Genomic DNA, 18,225 nt, shown 5'->3' on the forward strand with positions numbered 1-18,225 from the left:
TAAAACACAGACAATTTCTTGGAAAGAAAAGTTGCAAGCCAAACATGCCACTGTTAGGAGCTGAGAAAAGTAGAATCATCTTAGAAGCCAAGAAAAGAAAAGATTATTTCTCAGGAGTTGTCAGAATATGAAGATTATCTTAAACTTACAAAAACGCCAAGCTAAAGATGTTAGCAAGGAGGAAAAGTTTGAATGGTTTCTCCACATGTCAACACAAGTGTTTTCAGAGCCTACTTCATACCCAGTGGAGAACAAACTTCTTACCAAATTTAGCTCTTCATTCTGTCTTACTGCTTCAGAATATGAATCATCAAGTTTTTTCTGCAATTCAGTCAACAGATCTTTCAGCTGAAATGAAGTTTAGAGTTTGAGATTGATCTCCCATGTTTAATATACTACTTGGAAGCTCTGGCATAAGCAACTTATACTAAAATATTTTTCATTCCATTACAAACTTATCTTGAATTGAGAACAAGGTTGAAAAAATTCTACTGTTAAGTACCTCTCTGACTTCTGTAACATAGGTAGATCGTTCAATCTCTGCCTTCTCTAGTTCCATCTCCAAATTTTCTCGGTCTCTTCTTAGCTATCAATACAACAAAAAAAGTAAAGTTAAGCACAGTTACGATTGCTTCTCATAATAAGCTTCCCTCACAATGTAAAGTTACTTTCATATTCATGCCATATTCTCTTAAATATTGCCCAAGATACTCTTAACACGATAATAAATACAACATTCAATTTTTTAAAAATTAAAGCACAGATTCAGGACATTAAGGCTTAAAGTGAATGCAAAACATACTAATGTAAAATAATGGCACAGCATACATTTTCAATATCTTTATTTTCTCTTCTTAACCGCTCTAGCTCTTGCTCTGAAGATGTGAATGACAACTGCATCTGAAATGCAATTATATGACCAAATAAATCACCATGGGTATAAAGATTTTAAAATTCATTTTACTTAGTCATACTGAATTAAAAAAAAAAAACATAGAAATAAGTGTCATATTCAACTTGATTTAAACTGTACTTAAAAGCTACTCCACCTTCAAGACATTAGTTCTAGTTAAGTGCTTAATTTTTAAATAACTGATTAACTTTTCAACTATGACATGGTCTCCCCAGACAGTATCTTGGGTCCACCTGCATGTTAGCTATCAGGCTCAGGCAAAAACTAGCAATAGTCATGGGCCCCTTGGAATATACCTAAAATAGACCTACTAGCTTTTTCCAAAGCAGAGACCCCAAATCTTCATCTGCAATATTCTTGACTTGAGGTTCTGTTTTCTATCTTAACTCTTTTTCAGCCACCAAGTTCCAGATGCTACCATGAAGCCAACCTGACTTTGCTGGGCAGATGACCTGACTTTGCTGGGCAGATGACCCCACCAGTGTCCTGGAGCCCTGCCTCCCCAGAGCCCTGCCCCATGAGGGGAATAGAGAGACAGGCTGGAGTATGGATACACCTGTTAATGCCCATGTTCAGCAGGGAAGCAGTTACAGAAGCCAGACCTTCCACCTTCTGTACCCCACAATGATCCTGGGTCCATATTCCCAGGTTAAAGAATAGGAAAGCTTTCAAGGGTGGAGATGTGATAGGGAGTTCTGGTGGTGGGAACTGTGTGAAATTGTACCCCTCTTATCTTATAGTCTTGTCAATGTTTCCATTTTATAAATAAAATTTTAAAAAAATAACTGATTAACTAGATATTTAAATGCATCAACATAGGATAGCAACAACCTATATTCTACACACGTTGGTCCAGAAAAACAAGTGAGCAACAGATGGCACACTTTAACATACCAAAGAAATCATGAGAAAAATCAGTATTACATAATAATATTTAGGTCCCATAAGCAAAAGGACATCAGAGTGTTTCTGTTTACATCAGAGCACTGTTCAACTCTGGCTTATGGTGGTGCCTGTGACCTTTGAAGCCTCAGGCAAGAAAGTCCTTTTGCAGAGCCACTGTTGCCATCTCCTCAGTCCCAAGTCAATGTTTTAAAATTCATTTTGAACAAAATCTTTTTACATTATAACAGAGTTCTAAATCCTTCAAAACACTTTAATGTTTTGTCACTACCCTTTAGTTGTGCTCTAAATCAGTGATTCTCAAACTTGAGTGGGCATCAGAGTCATTTATGGGTTCTTTACAGACTGCTGTAGAACTGGGATCACAAAGGGGGAAGGAGACTATGCTGAGTACTAGAGTGGAAGAACCCATTGTAGGAGAGGTACACTAGCACATATTCTAGGAATAAATGCAACTAACCCAAAGAAAACAGTCTTGCAAAGTAACAATTCTTCAATAAAACTCCCCCCCCATCCCCCCTGGCACCAAGTAGGGGTAGACCCACCTATGTAAGTTTCTAACATTTCCTCAGGTACTGTTGAAGCTGATAGTCCAGGTCTCACAATTTTAGAACCACTATTCTACCCTTTCTTTTTTAAATGCCAAGTGGTGGTGCAGCTGGTTGGGCACACACATAACAGTGTACAAGGACCCAGGTTCAAGACCCCTGGTTACCACCTGCAGGGGAGAAGTTTTATGAATGGTGAAGCAACGCTGTACATATCTGTCTGTCTCTGTCTGTCTCTCCCTATCTCCCCTTCCCTTGTTGATTTCTCTCTGGCTCTAAAATAAGTGTAGATAAATGAATAAATAAATAAAATTTGAAAATAATATAATACCTGTTTAATGGTCTTTTGTGATTCATCAACTTTTACTTTCCATTTATTTTCTTCTTGTTCCACACTTCTCTGCAGCTTCTGTAAAATTCCCTCCTACAGAAAAAAGTACAGTTGTTTTGAAAAAGTCAAGCGCCAAAATAAACTTTTGAAGCTACTAAGTAATGAGTTAATGGTTTACAAATAAAACCAAAGTATAAATTTTAAAAATCATTTCTTACTGTTTCTGCAAGGACAGATTTATATTTTTCACATTCAAGTTGTAATAATGTGTGCATTTCATCAGCTTCTTTCAATTTGTGCTCCAGAACCTGCAAAGAAAAAAACAAAAGAATTGTTTTATATGGGCTGGGGTGACAGCATAATGGTTATACAAAAGGCTTTCAAGCCTGAGGCTCTGAGGTCCCAGGTTCAATCCCCAGCCCCACCATAAGCTGAACTGAGCAGTGTTCTGGTCTCTGTCTCTGTCTCTCTTTCCCTCTGTATCTACACTTTCTCATTAAAGTAATAAACTAAATGAAATATTAAAAAAAAGAATTGTTTTCTATTTTTACTAGTCTACTTCATTTTATCAATCTTAATGGTAAATGACTTCAATTTACACTAGCATACAAATACGTAATGTAGATGAAACACATTACACAGTTTTAATCACTCTTCCAAACCAGATGGTAAAATCAAATAGCTGCCATTTGTAAAGTGAAATCGTAATACTGATGCTGTACATACACATGGAGTATTTTATTTATCAAGAGCAAAAACATGTCAGGGTCCTGAAAACTCCCACTGAATTTGGAGATGCTTTAACAATCCGTTTTAACCTACCAACTTTAAGCCCAGGCTAAAAAGAGAGTAAGGGGTGGTTAAATACTGTTTCAGAAATACTTTAGTTAAACTACAAACATTAGCTATTTGCACACATCAAGTGAAGAAGAAAATAACATTTCTACCACAAGTTACACTAAATGAAATCACCTTGTTATATTTTCTCAAAAAAATTATTATCTACTCATAATACTAAAAGATTTACCTTCTCACAATACATCTCTTTCCTTTCCCAAGAATATATGAAAATTCTCATTTACTTTCCCCCCCATATTTAAGATACTTTATTTCTCAAACAAACCTTAACTTCATCTGAACTGGAAATTCCAGCCACACATTCTCTAGCCTTCTTTTCAAATCCATGTAACCATTCACTATAGCTCTGTGAAGAAAAATAATAAAAAGAAAACAATTTTTAAAAATATCTGAATTTTAAATAATCAAATTAGACTAAAAGAAATTTACATGAGACAAATACTACTCTCTGGAATGAAACAGGCATATAATTGTTGCATGCTTTGTACATGGCAACAGTCTTGAAAATAAACACTAGGAATACTCATAACCATCTATATCAAATCATATTTGTTCTAAGGTTACTTGCAAATTAAGTTTGAACGTATAGGTAAGTAATCCGAGTTCAAGCTAGCCTCTACCACTTACTAGGCACCACGACTAATACAGTTTTTACAGAAAGTTTAGAATTGAAGATTTTCCAAAACATTTTAAGTAAGATAATCCTTGAAAACAAGTAGCCTGAATTCACAAGGTAAAAGTTTAATAGATAAAATATTCGAGGGTTTTCAAATTTGATGACCTCAATAAATGAGCAACTTGAAAATGCTCCAGAGATTTTTAAAAACACCTGAAAATTTTTTTAAAAGTGTATTATAAAAAGCTTTTGAAATCATGAAAACTTCAATATACATATATCTATATATTCTGTGTCAACACACTGACAAATAAAAGGCAAACACTTTAGAATAAATGTTATACGTATCTGAATTTTAAACTCTGACGGGTATTTATCAAATACTTCAAATCAAATTTTCTCATAGTTCTCTTTTAAGTCAATGGCCTTAGTTTAATGCAAGGAAATCCCAAGTGAAATTTTAATTCACTAAGTTACTGCTTATGACTCCGTCAAGATTATCTATATTCTATTAAATGAGAATTAAAAAAAAAAAAAAAAAAGACTAATGCTGAGGCCACCTCACAAATTAGTCCAAAAAAGCCTCTCCTATTTAAAGGAATAAAATTATTAAATTACAAATATAGCAACAGGGTGGGGCACCCAGCTGAATGTGCACATTACCATGTGCAAAGGCCCCAGTTCAAGACTCCAATTCCCCACCTGTAGGGGTAAAGCTTCATAAGCAGTGAGGCAGTGCTGCAGATGTCTTTCTCTTTCTCACTCCTCCACCGCCCCCCCAATATCTCACTGTTCTATCAAAATGAAATACACACACACACACACACACACACACACACACACGGTACCAAGCACCAGGGGTAGTTTTGGTGCTGTGGTGTCTCTCGTTTTTCCCTATTAATAGTCAGTTCTGATTAATGAATCTGTATGGGGGTTTGACACCAGTGACAAGAACAAAAGATCTACAAGGTATCTTAAACTAATCACTTGTTGATATGGCTTATGGTGGTACAGGGGATTGAGCCTGGGACTTCGAGCCTCAGGCATGAGTCTCTCTTTGCAAAACTACTATGTTATCTACCCCCACCCAATAATCATCTTTTAAGGACTCTTCATTATCTTTTAGAAATACATACTGAAATATTTCTAGGTAAAATGTTCAGATTTCCTTCCAAATGATCTAAGAAGGACAGTATAAAAAGCAAAACATACTTGTGTACTGATGCATGCTATATGTTAAAATGGGGTAGTGGGTATTATCTGGCTTATTATGCTATTCTCACTACTTCTGAGTATTTATAATTTTCCATTAATATAAAGACATAAACCACCATGTTAGGAAGCTACATTCACTCTCACCAGCCTTTCCACCATCAAATATTCACTGTATTAATTATCTGAGCCCAGGAAAGTTTTCTCTCCCACTCAAACTACACACAACCTACAAGATCTTCAAGACTTGCTGAAGAAGTTAATAGATAATAAAAATATTGAGTTTGGAAATGGAGAGTCTTAATTTTAGCATTACACTTATTTAAAAAGAAAGTGTTCCTAAAAGCCAGAAGCAATCCCTTCAAAGTTAATCTTGATTTTCAATGAAGTCACTAAGAACATTATTGGTTTAATAATCATTAATATTAATACAATTAACTGGTTTAATAACCAACAATATTAATTTCTCTCCCAAATCCAATACACAAATGTGACAGCTAAATAAAAAACTTTGCTCTCGCTGTATTAATTACTCAAAAGCACCCTAGGTTAAAATGGCAGGTAAGGCAGCTCAACAGTACAGCAGATGCCCTGAATGTATGAGGCCCTGATTTGATCCCAGGCATTACATATCAGGAAAGACAAGAATAAACAGAACATAATACACTAATCTCTCTCATTTAAAAATGGGAAAGATTAAAAAAACTGATGCACTACTAGGTAAACTATACAAATCAACTGCACAATACAAATGCTGCTTATTTACAACTTCCTCAAATAATGATAAAAATGTCTAAAAACTAATAAAGTAAACTTACCAAATTAGAAGGAATGGACACCTTAGGAAATAATTTTTTCAGAACTTCTTTAGCTTCCAACTCAACAGCTTCTATGTATTGTTGTCTTTCCTAAAGCAGAATAAAACCAAATCAGAATTCGGTAGGGAAAGCTATGTTCTTTTTAACTCTAAGGGAAGAAAAAGTCATAGTATTTTAAACAATTGATTTTAGTACTGACAAATGCTAAAATTTTCCCATTTTAAAATGTCAAAATGTCTCCATAAGGAAAAAATATGGGAGATATTGAAAATATTCTAAATAACTTTTCTTTTTAATCAAATGAAGGCAAAAGATGAAAATATAGGCGTTTTCCTTGCCATGAGAAAATAATTTGTCCTTCCTAAATCAACATCCACTTCTTTCAGCTAAAACACACTATATGTGCCAGAATGATGGTCTTGTTCTTTCTCTCTCCTTCTGTTAATAAAACTTAAAAAAAAAAAAAAAAAAGAATAAACCTGACACTTATGGGCTCTTGGCTACAAATATAAAGATAAATATTACAAGTGTATGTCTAAATTTGATTATTTCACATCCAAGTCCAATGTCATTAATTATTAATTTAAAAGTTTGTCAAAATTAGGATAATGCCTAATAAGCAATATTAAAATTTAATATTCAATTTCTATAGAGGATAAAAACATGATACCTATAAAAACGCACAGCTACACCAAGCAGAGAAAATTATCTCAGAATACTTATGAAGCTCAAAAGGTGACAGAGGCAAGCAAGCTAGCAAGATCTCAAACTTATCTTTCCCCCAGCATTTAAACAATCAATTATAGTGTGTGTGTGTGTGTGTGTGTGTGTGTGTGTGTGTGTGTGTGTGTGTGTGTGTGTGTGTGTGTGTCAATTTAAGGAGATCTAATGGCATGAAAATCTAGTTACATAATAAAAATCAAGAGATTTAATTATATTCATATTTTTGTTTGCGTTAGTGGAGCCAGCAAGACACACATGCTATATATTTTACTGCTCCCTGCTCCCCAACTACTTTTTCATGGGGGCGGCGTGGAGGGAGAGAGAGGGAGAGACAGACCACATCACCAGAGCTTCCTCCACTGCTCTGCCATCTCCTGTGTGATGCCATGACTCAAATCTGGGCCTTGCAGAGCAAGGCACATGCCCCACTTAGTATGCTATCTCTCCAGCCCTAATGACTGCATACATACAGAAGGTTATTATTTTGTTATGGATTAGTAGTACTTAAAATTTAGATCTTCAAATGGAGTGTTTTTAGTAAAATCCACTGTTTTTCATGAATATACTAAGTGCATAAAATAAATTATGCTTATTTAAGGAAAATAGTTATCTGTTAGTTCAGAGATCATTACAAAATAACTTTTCACATCTCTAAAAACTAAAAAGTCAATTAAAGATGCTGAGTGGCTGCAGAACACACATATTACCACTTCTAAGAAGCAGATTCAAGACCCAATCCTTAACAGCAGAAGGGAAGCTTCACAAGTGATAGAGTAGTATACCAGGTAGCCTTCTCTCTCTTTCTCCCCCCCCCCATTTCTTTTTGTCTTGATCAAAGAGAGAAAGAAAAAGGGAAAAGAAACAGAAAGGGGGGCATAAGATATGGTAGATTCACTGTGCAGGTACCATGCCCCTAGCAATGACTCTGGTGGCAGTAGTAATATAATGAAAAGAAAGTCGGTTAGGAAAGCGGATGTGGGATACTTTCACAGCCTGCTGAATTTCCCAATCCAAAGGAAACAACTCATAACCAAGAGACAAAAAAAAAGAGAGAGAGACAGAGAAAGAAATATACAAACGGACCAAAAAATTTAAGTTTTCACCTGATAGAGTTTAGCTATATACAGCAATTTCTATTTCATTTTAATGGCTGGAAATAATTTAATATTAGAAACTTCATTATCATTTCCTTACTATCTTTACCCAAATGTAATATACATGAAATTATCTTTCACATGAATGTGTGAGAGTAACTATGCAAGAATATTTACTATTCTAAAAACAATCCTAGAAAAATATCATCTAAAAAAATATCATCTGTCACATTTCAACTAAGTTATTTATTTATATCATATAAAACATTAAATGTATTTTACATAGTTGTCACTTTTCAGCACAGCATGTGATAGTGGGTCAATCAACAACAAATAAATAAAAACTAAAAGGCAGCTTAGTCACTGAAGTCAAAAAGTTGTAAATACACCAGAAATTAAATCAGTAGCCTCACTGCTAACAGAACCAACTACAAATGCAACAGAACAACAACGTCCTACTTAGCCTAGAAGTTTTTACTCTTAGTATTTTCCAACTCTCTGAAACTTAAGATTTTTATGAAGCCAAAGTGAAGTAAATTGAATGTAAGTACAAATCTATTCCAGCAGAAGCAATATAGCTACAACTATATACTTGATTTAAAAAAATTATAAAAGCTCCATCTGCTTTAAAAACAACTCTTCAAATACCTCTAAAATTCACATAAGATCCTCTTGGCACACAAAATACTGAATGCTGAAATGAATCGCACAGTTAATAAACTTACTAACTCACCTAGGAAAACCTAGTACTGATTTTGCGTTTACTCTGGAAAAGAATTTTCAAAATGTTTGGCTGAACTGATACAGTCGTCGCTCCTCTTTAAAATAATCTTCTCAACTATAATTCAACATACACACAAGGAAAACTTGACATCAGTTCTTTACCATTTTGAAAACACAGGAAAGCATGTTTCAGCAGTATGTTACATACTCTGGGGTAAGAAAATCAACCTTTTCACTGATATTCTATAATAAACATCACACATCACCACTCAGCAGCTTCTGAACCTTAAGTTTAATTTCCAGTCCACCTCTTCTATGGAGCCATCTCCAATTGCATACACACAAGGGGCCCTATCCCTAAACTTAAAAAATTGTGGGCTTTGTTTTTAATAATCTTCTACCTTTTCTGAGTCATCTTAGTGTGTCCCCGAAAGAACTTAGGAGAAGTAACTGTCATCATATATGTTAATTCACTTAAGATGTTTTGGCCGAGTTTTTATCAAAAGTTGTTTTAAGAAGCCACAAGCACACTCTGTTTAACAAAGAGTTTACATGGGTTTCTGAGATGCTGCACCACAGCTTAATCAGGCAAACAAAACCAACCAGCATGCCCAAAATTAAAGTTTCATGGAGTAGATGAAAAAGATGATAAATGCAGATAAGGAGAGGTTTCTTTATATTTAAATTGCAGTAAAAGTAAATGTTTTAGCCTGATTTGAAATCAAGCTGCAGATTTTCTCTGTCCAGTGAATTTTTTCTAGGAGTTAGCATTACAACCTTGGAAGTCTTGTTCACTTTGTCCTGCAGCATTTTTTCAGTTGATGCCAATGCTTCCATTGCTTCCCAGTTTTTCTCCCGAAGGTCCTAATCATTTTTAGAAAGAATGATTTCAGTTTATCCATTATTGAAAGTTTTTTTGCTTTTCACTTCATCAGTATTTTGCATTGCAGTTAAATGCTTATTACTGCAAAATTATTTCAATGGGAAAATATGTATATTAGCAAAATAAAAAGAGCAATGTTTAGAAGCTTGAATGAGAAAATAAAGATGCCTGATTCCCACATCTTAGTATATGGACCAAATATGCCAATTTTAAAGTAATTACTGCACACATAACAAAGAAGAAGACATTCAAAAGTACACACACAAACCAAAGATTACAAATATGATTTCAGGTACACCAAATATTAGAGTTAAAATTAAGGACAGTGGGAATATATAAGTACTGCAAAAAGCTACACACAAAATTTTGCAACAGTTCAATGATCACTTGTGAAACCCTCCATTACAGCATAACCTAGGTTTCTCTAAAAAAATGCTTTACTAGATTAACATATTTCAAGTCAGTATGTTTCTTGGCATGCTAAAATATGTATGCCATGAAACAATAATCAGCTACCCGTTCAAGGAAAAGGGCAAGCTAAATAGTAAACAACAAATTATTTTAGAAGAGAAATAGAAGACATGAGAAACTGATTTCAAACAGCCTTTCTTCAAAATTAAACATCCAGATTAAAAATAAAAGCTAATAATCACCATTTATTGCTAATTCTGTGGCAAACACTACATGCTTCGTGTTTCACAGAAACTCTTGCTAATCCTCACAATACTGAGAGTATTACTATTTTATAGACAGGGAAACCACAGCTCAGGTAAGTTAAGAAATTTAGTCAGGTTTACACAGCAAATGAAGTGGCAATACTTGAATGGATATGACAACCACAATCTGCAGGCCTCCAGCATTCTGGCTCTTTTCACATGCTCAGTGCTCTCAGTGCTGCTGCAGCATTATGCTACCATTATTGTGCTCTCTTTATCTCAGAATCCTGATGATAAAGTTAAGACAATAACAGTACACTAGCAAATTCACCTCAGGTTTTAAGGGAATGCAATGCTGATAATGTTACACAAACATGCAAAGGGCAATCAACATACCTAATTTTGACAAACTCGGGGGTAAGAACATGTCAACTTGTTCAATTAACACAAACTTCACAAATACTTTTAATTACACCAGAAAACACTTGTCAATTTACTACCAATGGCTCCCTTAGATTTCAGTGACATTTTTAACATTGCTCGTCTTAGCAGTTGTGATTTTTGTTTAAAAAATTTCTTCCGAGGCCAGGGTATCCCATTAGAATACCAACTTACATGTGTGAGGCCCCAGAGATAGCAAATTCAATTCCAGATACTACTTTATACCAGCACACTTCAGCTCTCCCAGCCTTTTGTAGTTTCATTCTCCTAATAAATATTTTTAAACTGAAATAAACAATTAAAATTTCTCCTCTGGCAAGAATCATTAGATTCTACTTACTAGTGTCAACTTCTGGTGAGAAAAAAATTTTTTTAATTCAACTGAATTCACTATTTGCCTGTTTCTTAAAAGTTTTAGGACCTACATTTCGTAAGGGACTAAGATTATAAATACATGTAGGCAGGTTCTGAGGCCTCTAGCATGCTTAATTATTATTTTGAAACTCTCAGTTAAAAAAGAGAAGCTCCAGAAAACTCTGAAAAACATTTAACCATTAAAAATATAGGACCTGAGTACTGGCATTACTTTTAGTTTACAAAAAGGCTACTAAAACAACAATAAAAAAATCTTTGCATTTGAAATCCTGAGTTGAAAAAAAAAACCTTTCAAGATAAGTTTTATAGAAAATAGGTTATATTTATTGCATTAAAAATAAAAATCTGAAGCTGTAATAATTATAACTTCAGTGTTTGAAATGATATTCAGAAATATACAAACTGATTTTTTCATTTATTTATTTAAAAAGATCTGTACTCCAATAAAATGATTGCCCCCACACATTACCACAAAAGTACTTTCATATAAAGATTAGGAAATTATATTCTAGAAAAGCAATTTTTATAAAATTTCATTTTGACAAAGATTTGCTTACATTATTTTTCTTCCTCTGGTGTTCAACAGCATCCTTCAAAGAATCTAACTCATTCTGGAGACGGGCTATTTTGTTCTCTCTTTCTGTAATTCTAAATCAAAACATGAATATATATAGCAATGTTTTAGGTAAACACAGAACATAACATTTATTACTACAAAATAAAAACAGCAAGTATATGATGCTTTGAAAAATACATAAATAGGCAACTTTCTAAGCTTAGCTAGGAAAACTGGCCATATTTTTTTCTTTTGAGAAATATTTTTAAGTATTTATTATTTATTCCCTTTTGTTGCCCTTGTTGTTTTATTGTTGTAGTTATTATTATTGTTGTTGTTGTTGATGTCATTATCCAGCTACTGCCCAGCTCCCAAGAAATAATTTTTTCCCCCTCCAGGTTGCTGGGGCTCAGTGCCAGTACCATGAAGCCTGGAGGCTATTTTTTTTCCCCTTTTGTTGCTGGGGTTTTTTTTGGGGGGGAGGGGGATTTATCGTTGTTGTAGGTATCATCATATTATTATTGTCGCTATTATTGTTGGATAGGACAGAGAGAAATGGAGAGAGATGAAGACAGAGAGGCGGAGAGAAAGAGAGACACCTGCAGACCTGCTTCACCACCTGTGAAGCGATTCCCCCTGCAGGTGGGGAGCCGGGGGGCTCCAACCGGGATCCTTACGCCAGTCCTCGCGCTTCGCACCACGTGCACCCAACCCACTGCGTTACCACCTGACTCCCTCGAGAAATAATTTTTAAAGTAAAATTTGATACTAAAAGCTGTTGGCATTTGTGCAAAGAAAAATCATCCCCAAAGAGACTCATAAATATATGAACTCGCATAGTACAAGTATTTCTATGTATACCTGGGTCAATGAAGTAGCTATTTTCAGATGAATGAACTAGTTTTCTTTAAACTAATGAAAACCATTCATGGCATTTTATTTACTGCCACCAGGGTGCTCACTGGGGTTCAGTGCCTGCACAACTGGATAATTTTTCTTTTTGGCAGAGGATGAGATACAGAGACAGAGAGACAGAGGAGGAAGAGATACTGAAGCACCACTCCACCACTTTTGAAGCTTCCCCCTGAATGTACTCATGTGGTGGCACAGGGTAGCGCAGCGGGTTAAGCGCAGGTGGCGCAAAGCACAAGGACCAGCATAAAGATCCTGGATCGAACCCCGGCTCCCCACCTGCAGGGGAGTCGCTTCACAGGCAGTGAAGCAGGTCTGCAGGTGTCTATCTTTCTCTCCTCCTCTCTGTCTTCCCCTCCTCTCTCCATTTCTCTCTGCCCTATCCAACAACGACAACAACAATAATAACTACAACAATAAAACAACAAGGGCAACAAAAGGGAATAAATAAAATTAAAAAAAGAAAGTAAAAATTACAAATGATTCTCTAAGAACAAGACTCTATAAAAGGGGATAGAAAACTGGGGCTACAGACCTGACCCATTGTCAATATTTGTATGATCTTAATATTTGTATTGACCCATTTGTCAATATTTGTATGACCCATTGTCAATATTTGTATGATCTTAGTAACTTTAAGTTGGAAGGAATGAAGGAAGGGAAATTCACTATCCGGCTTCACTTTATATAAAAGAACTCTAGACTCACTTTAACAGTAAGTAATTCTGGCCTTGTAAACCATCAACTTTATAAATAAATCAATAGAAGGGCATTTATATTACTTATAACACCTAATATACTTAATGTAGTTGACAGTCAACATATTGAAACACACTACTTTACATGAAATAACCTTAAATGTACCCTAAGAGAAAGGAACAAGCCACATCATTTCAATTAAAAAAAAAAAAAGTCTCCTTAAAACACAACTATCACAAAAGTTATGCAACATTTTAAATGCAAAAGTTAAATCACCATTTGCATTATTGAATTCTGTTATCAGTAAGGTAATTTAATATGAATTAGTAAGAATGTCACAATATGATTTAATCTGACTGAATGCTCTGATTGCCTTAAAAAACAAAAATCCAGGAGTCGAGCGGTAGCGAAGCAGGTTAAGTGCATGTGGTGCAAATTGCAAGGACCGGTGTGAAGATCCCGGTTCAGCCCCTAGCTCCCCACCTGTAGGAGAGTAGCTTCACAGGTGATGAAGCAGGTCTGCAGGTGTCTATCTTTCTCTCCCCCCTCTGTCTTCCCCTCCTCTCTCCATTTCTCTCTGTCCTACAGAACAATGACATCAATAATAACTACAACAACAATGAAAAACAAGGGCAACAAAAGGGAAAATAAATAAATACCAAAAAAATCCAAAATCTTCCTCAATAAAATGTAAAAGAAACACAAAAATTTGATGGCTATATTAAAAAAATCTCTCAAATTGTGATCAAGATTAATACTTACACATTTAATAGTTCTTCATGAGAAGGAAAAGATGCCTGTGAAATTCAGAGTTAAATGTTATTTCAAAAATAAAACTCCTATGTGTGTGTGTGTGTATGTATATATATATATATATATATTTATTTAAAGATCTTATTTATTTATTTATTTATTTATTTATTTATTTATTTATGAGGAAGATAGGAGAAGGGAAAAGAACCAAACATACTCGGGTACATGTGTTTCCAGGGACTGAACTAAGGACCTCAAGCTGAGAGACTAATGCTTTATCCACTGAGCCACCTCCCGGATCACTCAAAATAAAACTTTCTAGAAGATTTCAAAAAACTGAAACTTTTCTCATATGTACACTAACACAAAAAGTAAAATAACCATAAGTGCAATATTCCCACCAAGGAATCTTTTTCTTTTATTTATTTATTTTGGATAGTGACAGAGAGAAAGTGAAAAGGAAGGAGATAGGATGGGATAGGTTGAAAATGGGAGAGAGAGACACAGCACCATTTCGCCACTTGTGAAGCCTACCTCCCTGCAAGTGAAGACTAAGGGCTTGAACCCTAGTCCTTGCATACTATAATGTGTGCATACAACAAGTTGTGCAACTACTCGGCCCCACCCAACAAGTAATCTTAATAAAGATATACAAACTTATAAAATGTACTGAGTATAAACTCAAATCTTCATTGCCACTACATTAAGCACTTCATTCAGTCCTGTGCTAAATATGAATAGATGTGGACCCTAGGTCATATTGATGGAATTAAAAGTATTTATATACTTTTCCCATATTGAGAACTACTTTCTGCCCTGATCCAGCTTTCTGGTCCTAGTCCCAACTCTGAAACAATCCTCCCAAACGATACCTTTAGCCCACCTGCATGTTAGCTATCGGAGCTCAGGCAAAAATTAGTAAAGCCATGGGCCCCTAGGAATATACCTAAGACTTCTAGCCTCTTCCAACATGAAGACCCCAAATTTCATCCGCTATATTCTGACCTTTAGGTTCCTGATTATTAAACAATTTGTTCTGCTTTCTATCTTGATGTTCTTGAGCCACCAAGTCGCAGATGCTACTATGACACCAACCTGACTGCCCTGGACAAATCATCTCACCAATGTGTCCTGGAACCCCACCTCCCCAGGCCCCTGCCCCACTAGGGAAAGATAGAAACAGGCTGGGAGTATAAACTGACCTGCCAATACCCATATCCAAAGAAGCGATTACAGAATCCAGACCTCCCACTTTCTGCAACCCATAGAAATCTTTGGTCTATACTTCCAGAGGGATAGGGAATAGGGAAGCATTCCCCCACCTGCAGGGGGAAAGCTTCACGAGTGGTGAAACAGGGCTACAGGTGTCTTTGTGTCTCTCTCCCTCTCTATCCCCCCTCCTTCCATCTCAATTTCTCTGTCTCTATCCAATAAGCAAAACAAATTAAAAAAAAAAAATAGGGAGGCTTTCAACGGAGGGGAGAGGACTGTACCTCTCTTATCCCACAACCTTGTTGATCATTATTAAATAAAAAAAAATTTTAAAAAACCAACTTCATTTAGTACCATGTGCAAAGTACAAAGTGTCATAATTTTCACATTGTACAATTTATATTTAACTACACAGTGCTTCCAAAAATAAAAAACTTATACACACCATAAATGAAATGCAGAAAATCTAAGAAAAGTTAGTTGACTTGGATGTAACAAATTTTAAATGACATGTACACGTACATAGTTCTTCATATATGGTATGCATTCCTTGATGACAGCTATCTCCCAAACTACTACAAGCTTTTTGTCAACAACAATTTTTAATTCTTTAGTTTCTCTAAATACCTCCTAGTTTATCTACATATAACTACAAGAGAATTTATAGAATACTTTGGTGGCATATTGAAGAAAAACACACTTCTATTTTATTAAAGGGAATTATATCATTACATAGTAGTAAATGATTAAAATAGTAATAAATGATTACTTAAAATGTTTACATTTGTTAGTTTTTCTCAAATTATCAATGTCTTCTTTTGAGAAAAAGGAGGTAGGGTATTCATACAAATGTGTGTGTGTGTGTGTGTGTGTGTATATATATATATATATATACACATATATATAGTATATATATTATATGTAGTGTATATACATTATATATTATGTTATATAGTATATATATTATATATGTACTATATATACTAACCTGTACAGAATTTTATGTAACTACATTGTAAATCATAAAAAAATTAAAATTGTAGATTATTTTACCTTAGATATGCATTGTTTTAAGAAAATTTACCAAACACTTATACAACAACCATTTCATTCTTAGAAAAAAGACAAAAATGGAAAGAAACATAGCCACATATCATGTTTTTATCATATAAATAAAAGGCAAGCCAAGTACCTCTTGGTTGTTCTGCTCAATTTGAGATTTAAATAATTTGTTTTCTTCTTGTACCACCTATTAAAAGAAAAATTAAACATGAACACCTATAGAGATTTTATTTTCCACCTAAACTTTTGAAACATATACAACCCAGAAAAATCTTTAAAACAGTAATACTTTTTATAGGATGTAAATAAATCTTATATTAAAGACACATTATAAATTAGAATAATTACTAGGATGGGGATGTGATCTAAAAACAAATGTAATGACAGTCAGAATATAGTATAGGATGACATTTCAGATCACTACGGCAGTTATTATTTCGGGCTGGCCATTTCTTTACTGTAGAGGGCTAGTCCTATGTTTAACTACTATAGGATGTTTAGCATCTATGACCTTCATCCACTAGATGTAGGAACATCCTTCACCAGCAGTCACAACCAAAAACATCTCCAGGTACTGCTAAATGAGCCCCGGGGGAGCAAAGCTATTGCTACAAAGCAATAATATATTGTGCAATATGACTAATCTTTATTTACTTATCTGTAAAGCCAAGGCCTTGTGTGTGCATTTTTTCACTATTCTAGGGCCTACTTTTTCATCCAGATGGATAGAAAAAGAGGAAAAGATAGCACAATACCAAAGCTTCCCCCCACCTACCCCTATTCTCTGGCACTCCCATGTACGGAGACAAGAATTAAATCCAGGCTGCAAAGACAATGAGCCTCATGCCCTACCAGTTGAGCTATCTTCCAACCCCAGTCTCCTTTAATTATGACAGAAATTTTACTCTCATGACTTAGTGACATGAAAGTATCAAAATATATATATATATATATATATCAAACTGTAATATAAAGAAATGTAAAAATTTTATGATCATAGAGATATGTTTCATTGCAAGACTTAAAACTCAAAAAAGCAACTTGTATTTATTTATGCACATAATTTCTGTTTCAGGGACTGGATGGTGGTACACCTGGCTGAGGTATACACTTCACTATGCACAAGGGCTTGAGCTCAAGCTCCTACTCCCCACCACTGTGAGGGGGAATCTTCACTAGTAGTGAAGCAGGTCTGCAGGTATTCTCTCTCCCTCTCTGCTTCCCCTTCCCCTCTCAATTTCTCTATGTTCTACTGAATAATAAAAGAGGGAAGAAGGGAGGCAAAGGAGGGAAAAAAGAGGGAAATCTGAAAAATAGGAGTGGTAGATTCGTTGTACAGGCACAAAACCCCAGCAATAACCCTGGTGAGTTAAAAAAAATTTTTTAATACATATATATGTTTATATATATTTGAAGACAGTGAGAGGAATGAAGTCAAGTGAAAAAAACTAAACTACCTTACATTGTGACAAAAGGCTATTTTTCCCTAATATGCAAAATATATCTTATAAAATAAGTAAAAGACTCAGAGAGAAAGATTACAAACACAGATTTAAAGAGAGAGCCTAACTTGTCTGACAGGACCAGAAAAGGAGAACACAGAGTGAATCTTGGATTGGAGGTGGTAGTGCAGCAAAGCAAGGGACTGTAGGGAGAATCACAAGGAAGACCTTGAGGGACATTTGAGCCCTAGGTTGGAGGTATGAGTATTCTGCAGACACATATCACATGGAGCTGGGAAATTGTGCCTACGTGTAAACAACTGTACTGTAAACCATTAGGTACCCCAATAAAACAGGAGAGAAAAAAGTATAATTCTTTTTAAAAAAATTGGCATAAACATTTAACCCAAAATTTCACATCTATGAATTAAAAATGCAGTTATGCTAGACAAAACTATTTAATGTGCACAAGGATATTCAGAGTAGAAGTATAAC

At 34.9% G+C, this 18,225-nt stretch overlaps 1 protein-coding gene across 5 annotated transcripts in view; it reads right to left on the minus strand.

Moving 5' to 3' along the window:
• KTN1 (kinectin 1) overlaps positions 1-18,225 on the minus strand; it is a 130,079-nt gene that overhangs the window by 16,386 nt on the left and 95,468 nt on the right. For 2 of the 5 annotated variants that reach the window (XM_060174926.1, XM_007538459.3), the window contains 11 exons: positions 16,419-16,475; positions 14,024-14,058; positions 11,652-11,742; positions 9,517-9,603; positions 6,200-6,289; positions 3,819-3,899; positions 2,914-3,003; positions 2,696-2,788; positions 829-900; positions 503-586; positions 265-348 (listed from right to left, as the gene is read on the minus strand). In XM_060174926.1, the coding sequence (XP_060030909.1) occupies positions 265-348; positions 503-586; positions 829-900; positions 2,696-2,788; positions 2,914-3,003; positions 3,819-3,899; positions 6,200-6,289; positions 9,517-9,603; positions 11,652-11,742; positions 14,024-14,058; positions 16,419-16,475 (864 nt within the window). The remainder of the gene's footprint in view (positions 1-264; positions 349-502; positions 587-828; positions 901-2,695; positions 2,789-2,913; positions 3,004-3,818; positions 3,900-6,199; positions 6,290-9,516; positions 9,604-11,651; positions 11,743-14,023; positions 14,059-16,418; positions 16,476-18,225) is intronic. The other 3 variants (XM_060174928.1, XM_060174927.1, XM_060174929.1) reach the window with 3 other exon arrangements.

Source organism: Erinaceus europaeus, chromosome 16 (genome assembly GCF_950295315.1).
Source record: "Erinaceus europaeus chromosome 16, mEriEur2.1, whole genome shotgun sequence".
NCBI classification, from domain to species: Eukaryota; Metazoa; Chordata; class Mammalia; order Eulipotyphla; family Erinaceidae; genus Erinaceus; species Erinaceus europaeus.